The sequence below is a fragment of the Pygoscelis adeliae genome, unplaced genomic scaffold (assembly GCF_000699105.1).
Source record: "Pygoscelis adeliae isolate BGI_AS28 unplaced genomic scaffold, ASM69910v1 Scaffold14, whole genome shotgun sequence".
In the NCBI taxonomy this organism is placed as follows: Eukaryota; Metazoa; Chordata; class Aves; order Sphenisciformes; family Spheniscidae; genus Pygoscelis; species Pygoscelis adeliae.
The window spans coordinates 17,221,195-17,236,876 of NW_008825109.1; the positions used below are offsets into that span (position 1 = coordinate 17,221,195).

General features: G+C 42.2%; 1 protein-coding gene across 1 annotated transcript in view; it reads right to left on the reverse strand.

The window, feature by feature from the left end:
• Window positions 1-15,682, reverse strand: part of APP (amyloid beta (A4) precursor protein) — a 185,283-nt gene that overhangs the window by 144,758 nt on the left and 24,843 nt on the right. Inside the window, exon 2 of the mRNA XM_009327797.1 lies at window positions 10,407-10,536. Within this exon, the coding sequence (XP_009326072.1) occupies window positions 10,407-10,536 (130 nt within the window). The remainder of the gene's footprint in view (window positions 1-10,406; window positions 10,537-15,682) is intronic.

Genomic DNA, 15,682 nt, shown 5'->3' on the forward strand with positions numbered 1-15,682 from the left:
TGTCGGGGTGGTTGAAGTCCCCCAGCAGGATGAGAGCCTACGAACGCAATGCCTCCTGTAGCTGGAGTAAGAAGGCTTCGTCAATAGGCTCCCCTTGATCGGGCAGCCTGTAGTAGACACCAACCACAAGGTTCCCTTTGTTGCCTCAGTCTCTAATTCTTACCCATAAGCTTTCAACCTGCTTGTGGCTATTCTTCAGAGACAGCTCTTCACAATCTATCCATTTCTTGATGTAGATGGCAACCCCTCCCCACCTCCTTCCTCGCCTGTCCCTTCTGAACAGCCTGTAGCCATTGACAGCCGCACTCCAGTCATGGGATTCATGCCACCAAGTTTCAGTAATGGCAACTAGGTCGTAGCTTTCTAGCAGCATGGTGGCTTCCAACTCCTCCTGTTTGTTGCCCATGCTGCGTGCATTGGTGTAGAGGCACTGCAGCTGGGCTGTCGGCCATTGCACCTTCTTAGAGGAACACCCCTTAAAGTATTCTTAAGGGGTCTTAAACCTTAAGGATTTAAGGTGGGGTTTTTTGTTGGGATTTTTTGTTTGTTTTAAAAGAAGAATTAAATGCAGCTGTAAGGAAACACGGAATCAGAGAGCTGCATTTTTCGCTGAAAAAGGGAAATTAAAGACTATTTAAAACATTCACCAGATAACACCAAAGGGGAAACCAATGACCATTTTTGTTATACAACACAAAGCTTAGTTTAGCTAAGCTTTAAGTAGAATATCTCACAGCAGTTATGTCACCTGACAAACAGAGCAACAGGATCTTCCTTCACACAAATGAAGCAACATCAGAAACAATCCTCAGTCTGTGTCTATAACAGGCATAATCGAGAACGATTTAATAAAGCAAGTTTTATTGCAATTTGTTGAAAAATAAAATATAAAATAGAGGCTAAGTTGAGGCAATTATACCTTTCTTTACAGCTGATGAAGCACTGACAGGTGTGCACAAACACCTTACCGCTCAGAACCCAGAGCAAGCTTTTGCTGTGACAGAAGGTTTTGGGTTTTTTTTCCCCTCTTAAGTGCTACCTTGCCTTTGTGCTAGAACAGAGTGATCTCATTGCCCCCAGGAAGAATCACAGGGTCTCTCTCTATCTGCCTGGCTCAGGTAGCATCAAGTGAGATGTGAAGTGAGATGATAGGAGATGCATGGCATAGCTGATGAAGAGCTGCGAAGCGGGCACAAGTAAGACTGGCTTTGATAGCAGATGCTGAGAGGAAGCAGAAGAGGATGTGCTGAGAGGAGGAGATGGATGCCAAGCTAAGAGGATTACTCAGAAGGAAAGGAGAGAAGAAACATCAGTCACAAAGAAGGGAGCAAAGCTGGAAAACCTGGAGCGCGAGAGAGACTCGGTAAGAAGAGCGGGACAGGGGCAGCAGCCCTCAGAAATACAGAAAAGCAGGAGAGCAACAGGTTAGAGGGGTCAGGGCTAAGAAGTCTGATGACAAGCACTCTTTGATAAGTGAAAGGAACCCACATAAGCATGAGGTTGCCTATCTCAGTCCAAAAAAACCTTTTAGCTCAAGTGGTGAACAGCAGGTACTTACAACACAACATCAAGAAATGGTGTAAAGTGTAGAAGAACATGCGGCAGTATTTCCCCAAGACAATGTTTCACCACCACCTCCACAGACACAAGACCAAGGTCCCTAACACCTGACGCGTTATCCTGGAGTGAACTGTCCTGTTGGGCTTTGAACCTTTGTAGGCTCTCAGCATCCACAAGAGACTGTGGCAGAGGGATGAGGAGCTCATATACACACTGGGCAACAAGATGTACAACTATACAATGACTTCGGTTTGCTTGGAGCCTGAAGCCTGCTAGTCTCATTTGATAACCCGAGGTCTCATCGTGAAAGATAGGGTGAATGACCATTCCTCATCCATCCTCTCCAAGCTATTCGTGACTTCGCAGAACACGGTCAGAGCCTCCAGGCATCTTCCTTTCTGTGCTGGAAAGTTCTAATCTACTATGTCATTTCTTCTACGGGAGCCATATCATACTTCAAGCACTCACCATCACTCTTTAAACTCTTCAATTTCTACTATATACTTCTTATGAGGAAGACCAGAACTGCACACATTGTTCACAAATACAGGTAAGTCCATAATTGACACAGTGGTACTGTTATGTTCTACGTCTTGTTCCCCATTCCTTTCCTAATAATTCCTAACACTGCTTTTTTGGCACTAATGAACCTGTGTTTTCACAGAGTTATTAATACCCAAGATCTCAGTCCTGAGAAGCTAGAGGCTACTCACAGTATCACCACATACACTAAGATAAGATTAATTTATTTTGCGCTTCTCCCATGTACACTGTCTTTACTACATCGAGGTTCGCCTGCCATTTTACCTCCAGTCAATCAGTATCAAAGACCCATCTGAAATTCTTCATAGTTTGCCTTTATTAATTCTACCCTGAATAACTTAGTGTAGTCATCAAACGGGTCACCTCACGATTTAGCCTCCTTTACAAATCACAAATATTTTGAATGTCACAGGCACAAGAACTGATCCCTTGAGATTCTACTGGTGACCTTTCTCCACCTTGAGGATGGACCATTAATTCCTGCCTTTTTTAATCTTTCTTCTTATTTAGCCACATAAGAGTTTTCTATTCCATGGTAGATTAATTTCTTTAATAGCTTCTGGTAATGGACCTTGTTAAATTTCTTTTGAAAAATCAAAGTAGACACACTATCCAGTTGCCTACCTACTCCTTTAAAAAAAAAAAAAGAAAGAGCCTCTTCCTCAGTATCATATTCACTGACAAGTCCAATATTCCTAGATGTTCAGCACTTAAAAAAGCACCACCATCTCCCCAAACCAGCTTACTGAAATGCACTTCCAGGACCTTCCCTTGTACCTTTTAGAAGTATCCAGTGATTCCCATCACTGACTCTTTCTTTCCGGTTAACAGCTGCATCAAATCTGTTGGCAGCATTCAATCCTCCTCTGAGACCAGAATGTATTTAGGCTGAGATCTTACCACTGCTTTCAGTTAGGTGATAGAAATCTGTGGGAAGATGCTCCATATGCAAATCAATTTAATGACATGTGGTAAGACGTACACTTCCTTTCACTCCCTCTCCCCATCTCTCCTTCCTAAAAGGCTAAGCAAACAACACACTTTAATTAGCAGAATTCTCCCATTGCAAAATTAAGTACTGTATGTTGAAGGAAACACCAAAAAAAAAAAACAAAGATGAATCAGCTCTGTGGCACTACAAAGATGCTTGGATGAAAAGTTCCTGGTTTGTCTGTTCCAAAAGCTGTATGCGTACAATGAAAAAGCTATGAAACTTATGCAGTGGCTTCGTGCATTACTCGCAGGTTGTGTGTGTGTGTGAATGCACACATCTATCAAAACCAAGTATACGTATATGCTTCATAAAGAATCCTTGTGTGCACACGTACGTAAGCACACATACACATACATGCTGTTTCAAGCACTTTACCATTTGGAGCCCAACTATCAACAGGTACTTTTGGTTTTGAAACTTCTCCCCAGCCTTTCTCCGGCCTTCCAGCTACAAACTAGGGACGACACTCCTCACCTCATGACCTTTATGAAACTAAACCCATGTCTCCAAAGTGCTTGGGTAAGGTTAGAGATACTTCTGAGAGGAAAACCAGTTTTGTCTTCAGGCAGGATTTGAGTGGTGAGCAGTAACTGAGGCTGTGGGAGAGGCCGAGCCAGGAGGTCAGAAGGACACACTGAATAGCTCATTCAGGCGCACACAGCGGGGCAGAGCAGGCAGAGGGGACCGCCCCACCATTGCAGCCTCCCTGGTACCCCTTGCACAGGAAGGGTCAAACTACAGTCAGGAGGCCACCTTAGCTTCCCCCTCTCCTAATTTTTGAGCTCTTAACAACCTTACTAATACTCTTTCAGCACTACTTTTTGTGGTTAACTCATTTTATATAAACCACTGCAGAAAAAGCAGGAACATGCCGCTTTTAATCCCCGACACACTCAGATAGCCTGGATAGAATTACAAGAGAGAGAAAACTTAGTCCAGCTAGCATTGGTCATTCAAGCAGAAAACTGATTTATCTTTTCAAGCTCCTAAACATTAAAAAAAAAAAATAATAGAAACAGTATTTACTACAATTTGCAATGATGTCTTTAATAGATAGCTATGAAGAAGACTTTCATGTGTCAGTGACCGCGTCCTGTGAGCTGTTCCTGAAGTGTATACACCACCTGTTCCAGTTTCCTTCATCCACTGTAAAGAGACAAATAAGCCCCTCATTTTCAGTGTTTACCTATAAGGAATCCTTTTACTGCTTTAGGAGTAGATCTGCAGAGCTGTTATGTTCAAGACCTCAAAAAGTTTTTGTGTTTTGACCTGTTCCACAAATCCTTTTCTCATTAAAAGCTTACTGCAGTCACCAAACAAGTAAAACATATGTAAACCCTAAAAATGTACAGAAATACAGAAGTTTGTATTTCTTCCGGGCTTATCATACAAAAATAAGATTTTTTTTATTTACTCTTAGTCATACATAAAGGCACATTCTGGTCATCACCAGAATGCTAATTTTGCTTTATCTCTTCACTTCAAGGTTTCTACACCTTCAGCTAGGATTTGGCTAAACCAACAGCTGAACTGATGTTTGGCTCAAGTGAGGAGGTGGAAGCCTCCAGAAACAGCCCCATGACTGCCTGAGGAAGTTTTCATGCTACTGGTGGGCAATCTCATTCAGGATTTCTCTGCCCACTCCCCACCTCTTCCTCCAGCTGATATTTTGTCCCCTGAAACATGCCAAAGGCCACTTTAACAGTTTATACAGTCCTGCTCTGCGAAGAAAATACTTGGGAAGACACAGTTATAAACCACGAGACAATACAACTGCTTAGCATTATAATAAAAGATAAACTCGTTATTGTTTGTATAAATGATCAGTAACCCAACTGATGCTTCACAGCCACTTTCTTCTCTGTTACGGATGCTGACCATAAAATTCAGGCCAACAGAGTTCAGGTATATACAGAAAACCACTTTTATCCAATGAAGCATGTCAGAGCATGCTCTTAATTACACTGCTGCACAGAAGCACATTTAATAACACACTTGATGAATTGAGGCCCTAAAAGCTTGCCGCCATTAGCTAAGCCGCGAGGACGCAGAAACAGGAGAAAAATCTGACCACCAGCAGAACGCCGAAGAGCTGACGGTGTGCAGCTAATGGCGGTTTTGGACCTGGGCAGGGACCCGGCTAGGGAGCTCCTGCCAAGGCTTTGCTGCAGTGGAAGGAAGCCAGTGTGTTCGGACACCTCATTATCCCTGCAGCGCTTGCAGTTTCACACACAAAAAAACGTGCCTAGCCTGTGCAGGCAGGGCTTTCTCATCCGCCCGCCAGCACTATACCAAAAATACCACTAGTAGGCAGGAATATTGTCTGTGAAGGAGTAAAGAAGAGAGATTAAATATTTCTCCCAATGAATAGTTGCGCCTTTCATTGCACCTAGGATTTCTCTACCCATGGTCTCCCCACTAAGCAATTCAGATTGTCAGTCTTTTTGGAGATCCTCTCCTTCCTGTCAGCTAGCGCTGTCAGAAAAAGTAGACATGATGTAGTTGTGTAGGCTGAAACTAAGTGCATTTTTTTATTTTAGGAAAAGAGTGTGGTGTGAGGCTTGTCTGCGTCACTCACGTGGCTGAGTGAAGACTGAGGCAAGCTGGAGGCAGATAGCTAAACTAGCAGGGGCAGGAAAACTCCGAGACAATTATTTAATGTCATTCTGTTGATTAGACACTGCATGGAAAAGCCAGTGGAAAGTGCTTCCAAAGTATCTGGAAGAGAAGCTTTGCCATTGCAGTCAGAAATAGGTGCACTAGACAGTGAGCTGAGAGGAAAAAAAAAATAGCAAGTACTACCATGTAGCAGAAGTAAACAGCCATTTCACATGCTTGTGTGAAAAAAATCTCACAGTTAAAATTGCAGGTAAACCACCAGATGAATCAAAAGAACTGTCAATTACATATATCTCTATTTAAATGATTCATTCCAGGCATAACCTTGGTGTTTTCTTTGGTATAATTGGCTAGGCATGTGTATCAAAACTTGAGTATGCCTTTTCTTCTAACATCAACAAGTGGTTAACTTTACAAGCTGTTAGAGTAATAAAGCATGACAAGTTAATAAATATTTTCAAAGATGTTTTTGTTAAAACCAGAAACAGAAGCCAGCTTTTCACTACATAAACAAACAGCAAAATATACTTGTCATATAACCTAATCCACTTGTTTATGAACAAACGATTGCAAGTAATCACATCTTGATTGACAGAGGCTACGCAATATCATACGCAATGATATTCCAATACATCTGGATCCTTCAAACACTGCCTGAATACAGTGCTTAGCAGTATACATTAATGGGATAACAAAACGGAGTCACATGTGAGTATGCCAGCAAGTACTTTACGCAGTGCAGTTAATCAATGCCCTGGTAATTCCCCTTTACACCACCTCGCAGTTGTTTGTCTGCCATGGCCACAGATCAATCCACGAACATCTGCATAATTTAGCTTCTCCTCTCGCTCCAGGGCTATGGTGCACAATGAGCAGCTAGGCTGGGGTGTATTTCACCAACAGTAAATGAAATGTCATCTATTCAGAAAAGTATAGGCATACATTTATCCAAGGTATTCAAAGAATCACGACACTGGGACAAGGATGCCCGCTCCCACTGCCAGCCGGGAACACAGAGTGAATTACCTCATTTCACAGCCCACACTGCACAAATTCGCCAGCTGCTTTTCTTCAGGCAAGAAGTGAAGAGAGGAGAGAGCAAACCAGAACTGCTTATTGCCCACGCTGCCCCAACACAGCCAGAAATCCTGCCCTCCTGCTGCAGCTGGTGGCAAACCTCCCTCCAACGTTAACAAGGCCAGGATATTTTTCAAGAACAGTTCCCATAAAACGAAGTGGAAATCATGGGCTTCTTGGCACTGCCTGATGAAACCCTGCAGGCCTGTGCCCCACAGCAAGCTTACTGTCACCATTTTGGAGAGCTTGGTCTTAAAAGCACCTGCTTTTTGCGTGCTGCAGGTGTGAAGGTGTCAGCACGCACACCCCACACCATGCCAAGGAAGCGCTGCAGATCTTCACTCTTCCGCCAGCACATCTCATGGGCTCATCACCTTTGCCTGAGCACCGAAAACACATTTGTTGCTCTATGTCAAGCAGCACACTCCTCACTCAAGTAGCATAATTTAACTCTTTAATCTTTGTATTACTAAAAAACCCCTTAAATCCCATTTTTTTTTTTTTCCCTTGAAGGCTGCAGTCTGACACCATCATTCAAGAGACCTAAATATCCACCCAGATTTCTATTTCTGTCATACGGTGCCTAACAGAGCTTTGAACCATAATAAGCACACACTGAAAGATGTCATTTTCTAAATGCAGGAAGATAAAAATAAAGATAGTTTTAAGGCAAATGCCTTCAGTGTTTTCAGAAAGGTAACTAAAATTTACTCAACAATTTTCTTTTCAAAAGAAGTTCCCCCTCTTCAATGAACTGAAACTGTACAGTAATCCCCTGTGTCCCTGGAAACATGCACTGAATACAACAGTAAATCAAATTTATTGCACGGGAACATCTTCTCAAAGCTTGCAGTTTTAAGAACATTGCAAAGCCCTGCACGCGGCACAAATTCATATCTTAAAATTAAATTAAACCAGTAATGCTGCTCTTCTTTGGGTTCAATTAGAACATTTTTAGGGGGCGTATTTATGTGGTCACTGCAAAGACACATGGCTGACTCAAATAAAGAGCTTTCATATTGCCTTATTTAAATTACCGCTTTCATGCTTTAGTTGCATCCACTTAAGAAAAGAAAATATAAAGTGGTGTAATCTAATGAATCTGATCAATATTACTAAAGTATACTGCTACAAATAGCTACAGTAACTACCAACATGCACGAGTCTCAAAGAGAAAAAACTAACGGAGCAGCCAAGTGCTGTAGCAATATGCTCTCTACACATCTCAGAAAGCTTTGGCTGAAGACTGGGATGCAAATGGACTGTGAAGATGCTCTGGCCTGAAAGCAGACACATTTCTGTCACTCACTGGGTTCTCACCTCTGTAGAAAACAAATGTCAAGATGGAAGAAACTATAAGCTGACTCATGATACTGAAAGTGATTCCCACAGCAAAGTAAAATTTGTAAGACTCAACCCTGCAATCAGCTGCCCACTGCCAAACTTTCTTTTGGCATCTTAATTCTTACCAGAGTCAATGGATTTAACCCTACATCAAGGGTCTACTTGCTAGGGAGCTAAGGGCAAAGCATTAAAGGGCATGAGGTGCTTAAATGTCTCTAACATTTTTGTCTCCAGCAAGCAAAGCCTATCTTGCTAAGTAAGATAGCAGACATTCAAGTCCTGATAATTTTTCATTCAAAACCACAACTCAGGGAAGACACTTTAAAAGTCCAGTCCAGTTCCTCACTCCTGCCCGGAACTGCATATAATCCTGTCCATAAATTTATGAACTTCCTTCTAAATTACTAGACCTCTTATTCCTTTTACCAGAATACTGTTGGAGTTCCTCCTTCTTGCAGAAACTTCCTTATAATTTCCAGATTAAATTTATTCATGGCCAATTTATATTCATTTGCTCTTATGATGACATTGTCTTTCACCTTAAATTAGGTTGTAAGGTCTCCCGGGCACTGACCAAATCTACGTAAGTATGGAGAGCCCTGAGCATAATAGTTCCCTCATCACAATTCAGAGCTTTGCTCATGATGACAATACAATAAATAACAAAAATTAGTTTTTATAGTTCTACTAGTCGGATCTCCTTCCGCCACATCTCGAATTAGTGCAAGTGCACTCACATGGAATCTGATCAAATATATCATGATGAAGCTAGGTGAGACTGCAGTTCTGCCCCACCTCTAGCAAGTTGCTTATCTGATTCTACAAGTACATTGACACTGCAAGCTGATGTTTTTATCTTGACTGTGGAAAACTAAAGAAAACACAGCAACAAATGGGTAGAAAAGCATGTCCCTTTTAGCATTAAAACTTCTGGTGGAAGTGACCAACTCAACTCACATAGAAGTCTGGAAAACACACAAAAGCAGTAGGTTCCTTCCTGCAGTCAGGATTCATATTACTAGAGGCAGGTCCTTCCCCGCACCAAAAGTCTTGAATTTGGGTTCTCGAACACTTTTGCTCAGAATAAACTAGTCATTCTTACCTGCAGTAGCATAAGCAATGATATACTGCCAGTCTAGAAACACTTATTTCGTATCCATACAAACAAACATCAGATCTAGAAACTTTACTGAATGATAAAATTTCCCTGATACTTCTTAGTATAGATTTTGCACATCTGCTGTTTTGGCACCTTTGACCGTAGTGGTAACATGCTTGTTAGTTACTCTGCAGACCTATCTTTGTTAAGTTGGCACACTCACTGCCTGGGCATCGGGCACAGCGTGCCATGTGTTTTACCTTTTCTGCACAAATGAACAAAGATTCCAGAAAGATTGCATATTTTCTGGATTTCTTTCATTATTTATTTCATGGCATAACTGGCCTGAGTTGCTTTCCTCACAACATTTTAGCTGCCCCAGCTTCATAGAAAAGCAAGTTCCAACTTTGAACTCCAGCATTTAAACACAATTTATCACCATTCAAATGGCACTGGTAAAGCAACATATTTAAATAGCTCATGAAATAATCTCAAGAAAATGTTGTGCCTAGAATGTTAATAAAAACAACAAATAAATATGATTCTGTTTTCTGAATGCTGACAGAAAGCTAACAGTGAAGTAAAGGTTAACAAAAAAAATGAAGGACTGAACCTCCCTTTTAAATTGGTGAATCGATTCAAAACGCCAAGGACAGAAAAGAATAGTAAGCAACTACGACAAAAATAAAGTTGCAGAAAGAAACAGGGGACTTTATAATCTAGCTTTTGCTTGCTTTCAATAAAAACAGATTCCCATTGTCTTTCACAGTAAGAGACCAAGTACTAGATATTAAAAAAAATGAGGGGGGGGGGGGAAGTATTTATTTAGGGAAAAGATAGATAGCTTATAAGCAAAAAACTGTAAACTGGGCACACACATGCATGTCTATATGGGAGGAAAAGAGGGGAGAGAACAAATAATGACAAAAATCAGGGGAGTAAGCAGAAGCCTGGTTTGCAGTCGCTCATGAAAATAGTATCAGGAAAAGCAGGAGTATTTTCTCTCTAGTTAATGCAGTTCCAAAGGACTGAACAATTAGATAAAACCCACCTCCGAGAAGATGATAATAGAGAGATGTAAAAGGTATTTATGTAGATTCTCTATCTTTTTCATGAAGATACTGAAACACCAAAGAGCGAGAAAAAACAGACTGAAACTCGATCACTCACCCAAACACCTGTAGGGAACCACAATATGCGGGTGACCGTTGCACTGTTTCCATCCCCTCTTGCACCAGTTCTGGATCGTAACTGGCTGGTTGGCTTCGACAACATTGGTGATTTGTAATTCAGGGTAGACCTAGTGTTAAAAGTATAAAAAAGACAAATGTTATCACAAGTAGGCACGCTGGGTCACACAATATTGTTACACGTGTTTGTAACATGGATATCACAATACAGTACTCATTTTCCTATCTTCTCCTTCTTCTGCTATTATATTTACTTCATGGTATAAGTATGTGCACTTACCTAAAAAGCTGGTCTGTTTGTTCATCAGTAAAAATGTATGGCCGCCAGCTCAGAACACCATGGTGGTAACAGCTGGCTGTCAAAATATAACTTGGCCAGTTATACTTGCTTAAGCTAAATATCAGCTAAACAGGTGTTTCATGGTTGACTAAAATACCCTCTCCTCCATGTCTAGGTTATCACTCTCCTTGCAAAACTGCATATATTGGGCCTAATCTCCATACATCTAAAATCAATAGCATGCCTTTACGTTTATCTCAATCATTTTAACAAGACCTCGTAATTCTTTCCCACTGCAGTCTGCACGTATTAAGTCTGTTGAATCAGTTATTCATATTTAGGTTTACATCACCAATATAAACCCATTTCCAACTTCCCTAAATTGCTGATATCAAAATCCTATCTGCTCTTAATGCTGCAATACACTTCTACACCCACAACCATGCCACCAGCAAACTGGATGACTAGTTTATTGGCAAGCCACAACTTTGATCAAGCTACATATTTGCCTTTTTATCTCCCTCAGTCCCTTTATCCCACACCTCTCTAATTTTACTGTCAGTAATGGCTTATCTGGTCTCTTTTGCCAAGGATGGGTCTTAGCCACTGACCTTTTGCGCAGACCCACCTCCCAGTCACTTTCTATGAGTGCATCTACGCGCACGTTTCGGTCCATTGGGAGCACATTACCTCACACTCCACTGCGGTTCACACTGTGGAGGGGTTTCAGAGCACGCAAGCAAGATCCCTCGTGGATAAAACTGAATGGGAAGACATGCTCCTGGAGCACACTCGATGGATGGTTAGTCCATGCCACCAGGCTAGAGCTAACCAAAGCAAAGCCTGCAAAGCGTGCCCAGCGTGGATGCTCAGCCCCTGCTGCTTCACTCCGCACTCCCAACTCTCATCGCAGCACACCAGTTGCTAGCACAGCCTATAGCTCTCGCTTTTGATTTTTCGTATCGGCAATCTATCAGCCCTAACATCAAACTCAGACGGGACTAGTCTTCCTTTGCCTTTCCTCTAACAATCCTTATCAATTTCTGACTATGTTGGATCTGAGGATTTAGGTGGACTGAAAACTACAGTCTACCCATACCTACCAGTGGAAAAGAAAAACAGAAATAGGAACAAGCCCGAGAAAAAGTAAGTAATTGGAGATGGTCCAAAAACACTCTGCAGAAAAGGAACATAATCCCAACTAGAGAGAGCTGGGTCAAGATTGGGTGAATTCTGGCAGTCCAAAACCGATGCTTGGAAAACCACCGTAAGAACCCTGACAGCCTGCCCCGAGGAAAAAGGATTCACCTCAATCACGTATCCCCCCCAAGCTCACAGCATCCCAGTGGGCCAGTGCCTCCTGGCACTCCCCTGACCGAAGGTTTAAAATGTAACTGTGGAAAAAATGAAGCAAGCAGGCTATTTAACTGCAGTTCAAGTAACATTTCAAACTTTAAAAGACACTGCTAAACAGCAGTACAGCCTTTTCAGATTTGAGATCAGTAGTCTTTGAATGAATGTGGCCTGGTCCACAGGCATCGTAACAACAGCAAGTAATCAAAGCATGATTGGAAACACTGGGGAAGAACTTCTTACTTTCATTAAGAGACAGGAAGGGGCTAGTACAATTGTAAAATTGAACTACATTACAGCTTAATGCACAAAACAAGGCCAGGTACAATAACAATGCCAAGGAAATTACTACAGAAAGAAATATTACTTAAACAATGCACTTCATGCTAAAGACATTGAACATCAACGTTGCCTGCTATTACAAAACAGCATTTTTAATCGGATACCTTCTGCTTTGCCTAAGCACTCCACAGAAGCCATCTGATACGTTTTTGTGAGCTTTGACAGCACCCTCAGCTCACTACAATGGATGGTTAAAGTGTGCGCAGAGGCTTCAGATGCAACCTTCTATGTTAACCCAGCACAGGAGATACAGCTCACTTCAAGAAAGCCCACAGAGGAGAACTGAAAACTTAAGAGTGAAAGTTTACTGCACTCAGAAGATTGTAGCTTTGCTTTGTTTTTTTTTGTCAGCAGGTGACCAAGGCTGACGGTCATTGTCCACATTACAAATATACCACCATTTTTACACTACTCGCAGAAAGCGGCTCCAGAGGAACTTGCTGCTCCCCCTGCTCCATCAGTGCTTCAAATACTGAACTCTAAACTCAAACAGCAAGGTTGCAAATTCAAGGAAAGCTCCCCTTTCCTCTTCAATCTCTATATCTTTTCCCTCAGGTCCCCTCAGTTCCACCAAACAGGTCTGCACATGCTCATGCTCTTGACTCTTGCCACAGCACTGCCAAAATGGATTAGGATGTTACTGTGGTGGGAGATTTCACACCTCAACTGCTGTGCAAATATTACACTGCAAGGCACCATAGCTGCCTCAAGAGCTAACAAGCAAGATGCAAGAGAAAGATTTGATTTTTTTTGGACACTGCCTTTAGTATCATCATGCTGCACTCTTCCAAGTTCATACATCTGCAGACATTGCATCTGAGTAATTACAGCCCATGGTTACGTAATACTGGATGCCGTCACAAACCACGCGCTTGATATATCACAATGTCACCAACACATTCTCATCGGGGACATTTTAGCATTCCTCAGGGTTAAGTGTCACTTGTCATGTACAGAGGGAGTAAACACCTTAAATGAAGACAAGTAAAAAATTTCACAATGGTTGGACTGGAAATGTTAAAAAAGGAAATTAAGAAAAAAAAACCCTCAAAGCAATTTATGCATCCCCAGGAACATGTACATACCTTTAAAATGCTAGAAAATAGGATTCTGATCCATGAGAACAAAGACACACTTAATTACTTTCCTGAGGTAAGCTTCTAATGAGTAAGAGCGAACTATTACTGTGGACCCTTATTAAAACAGTAAGATCAGAGGGGAAAAAAATATTTTACTTTTATTTTTGCTATTTCCCAAAATCACCACTTTAACTTCTGGTTAGCAGAGTGGACCAAATTCTAAGTAGTTAACAGTATTTGTCAAAAGCACACAAGGACGAAGAAATACAAAGAAGCCTCTTCTTCTGTTTCTACATCAGCTACTGAACTCCTAATTTCCTTTGACAGCTCACACAAAGCTCTGTCCACCCTTCACAAGAGAAAACAGGCTTTGAATTTCATTATCAATAGGTTAACGCCAGCAACGCGTATGCGCTGAGGAAAGTTCCCCTCACCAGACTTACATAAAGTATTTGCTCTGAATTGAAGTGGGACCTACTTAGTGGCACAGAAAAATGAGCCTCATATTTATTTATAGTGTCTCTAATGAGCCACTGGTCCTTCTAGAGAGTCAGAGTGAGCAGCTCTAGAAAGTTACAGGAGATCCAAACTTTCAACATTACCGTAACTTGCTGCAGAGTAATTCCTTTAATGTATTTTAAAAGAAGCGGTGGAAGAAACAGAGGTGAACGTAATCTAAAAATTTTAACTGGCGATCAAAAGTTACTGCTAGATCATTTACTTCCATTTTCATTACTAAGCTTCCTTATATACCGACTTCAGAAAGAAAAATCTAAAAAGCCTCTGCACTCAGGCTACTCAGAATTTAATGTAATCTTGTTTACATTTGTGTTTACCAGTACCAAGTCTGACGACACATGGATTCAGGACTAAAATGTGGACGTGCTTAATGAAAGAAAGGGCATTTCCATCTGCCTACATACAAAGGTGTTGATAATACAATGGTGACAGGTAACGCAAATATGCGTTACCTAATGGGAGATTTGGGATTATTTTGAAACAAATCTGGGAAAACCAAAAATATATGGAATTGGGAGGCAGAGAAAACAATTAAAGCAATGAAGCGGACAGGCCACTACTACCGCAGCCGCCCCTCCCGCCTGTGAGAAGGAAGGAGACCAGCCGAGAGGCCTTTCGACATGGCCGGCGCAGGTGGATGGGTCCCCAGGCCCCTCGCACACGGGGAGCGCTGGCCGCTCACACGGAACAGGGAGGCCATTTCGGCAAGGGCCGGCTGGGGCAGCGGATGATAGCCACCGGCCAACGCGAGCTCCTCGCGGTACACTGTGGGCAAGAGGGAGGCACGGCGCCCAGGCTCACGGGGAGGCGAGGCCCCTCCAGGAATACCATGCCCAGCGGCGGGGGCAGCAGTTCAGGAGGACTTGGATAAATTGGAAGGAGTTCAAAGAAGAGTCAAAGAGCAATGACTCAAGCAAAGTCAAAGATGGCATATCCTGAGCAGAGGAAGTGCTCGACTCCAGGAATAGTCTGCTTAGCACGGCCAAGCCTGGCTGCAGTTTACAACCACCTTCAGAAATTTAAAATTTGCGAACGTCTTAATTTATCACATAAATAGCTAACAGGAGTGAGTTGCTGAGTGTCGAGACTGAACAACTGTGACCCTGAGGGTGCTTCTCCAAGTAGCCTACCCACTAAGAGAGGTTTCTCTGTTAAAATGGGAAATGCCCACCTAACACAGACACTCCTACCCAGCCACCACAGTGATACTTGGAAACGTGTCCAACAAACGATGCTAGCCATCTTTAATGATCGCCCTGATCCATACAGAATCACAGACTGCTTGAGGTTGGAAGGGACCTCTGGACGTCATCTGGCCCCACTCCCCTGCTCAAGCAGGGCCACCCAGAGCTGGCTGCGCAGGACTGTGTCCAGACAGCTTTTGAGTATCTCAAGGGTGGGGACTCCAGAGCCTCTCTGGGTAACCTCTGCCAGTGCTCAAATACCAGCACTAAATGCAACTGAAATCTCTGAGAGATACTTTTTTTTTTTTTTTAAATCAGTCCCTGATACATGATTATATAAATAGGTTTCTCCACCCAGTCATACATGCCCAGCAGAAGCAAATGAACTCTGCACATCTTGGTGCAATCTTGAAGCAATACTTGAGCACAATCATATGAGACATAGTCATCTCTGATACTAAAAGACATTTAGATTCAAAAGCATAGTATTTCACCTCTT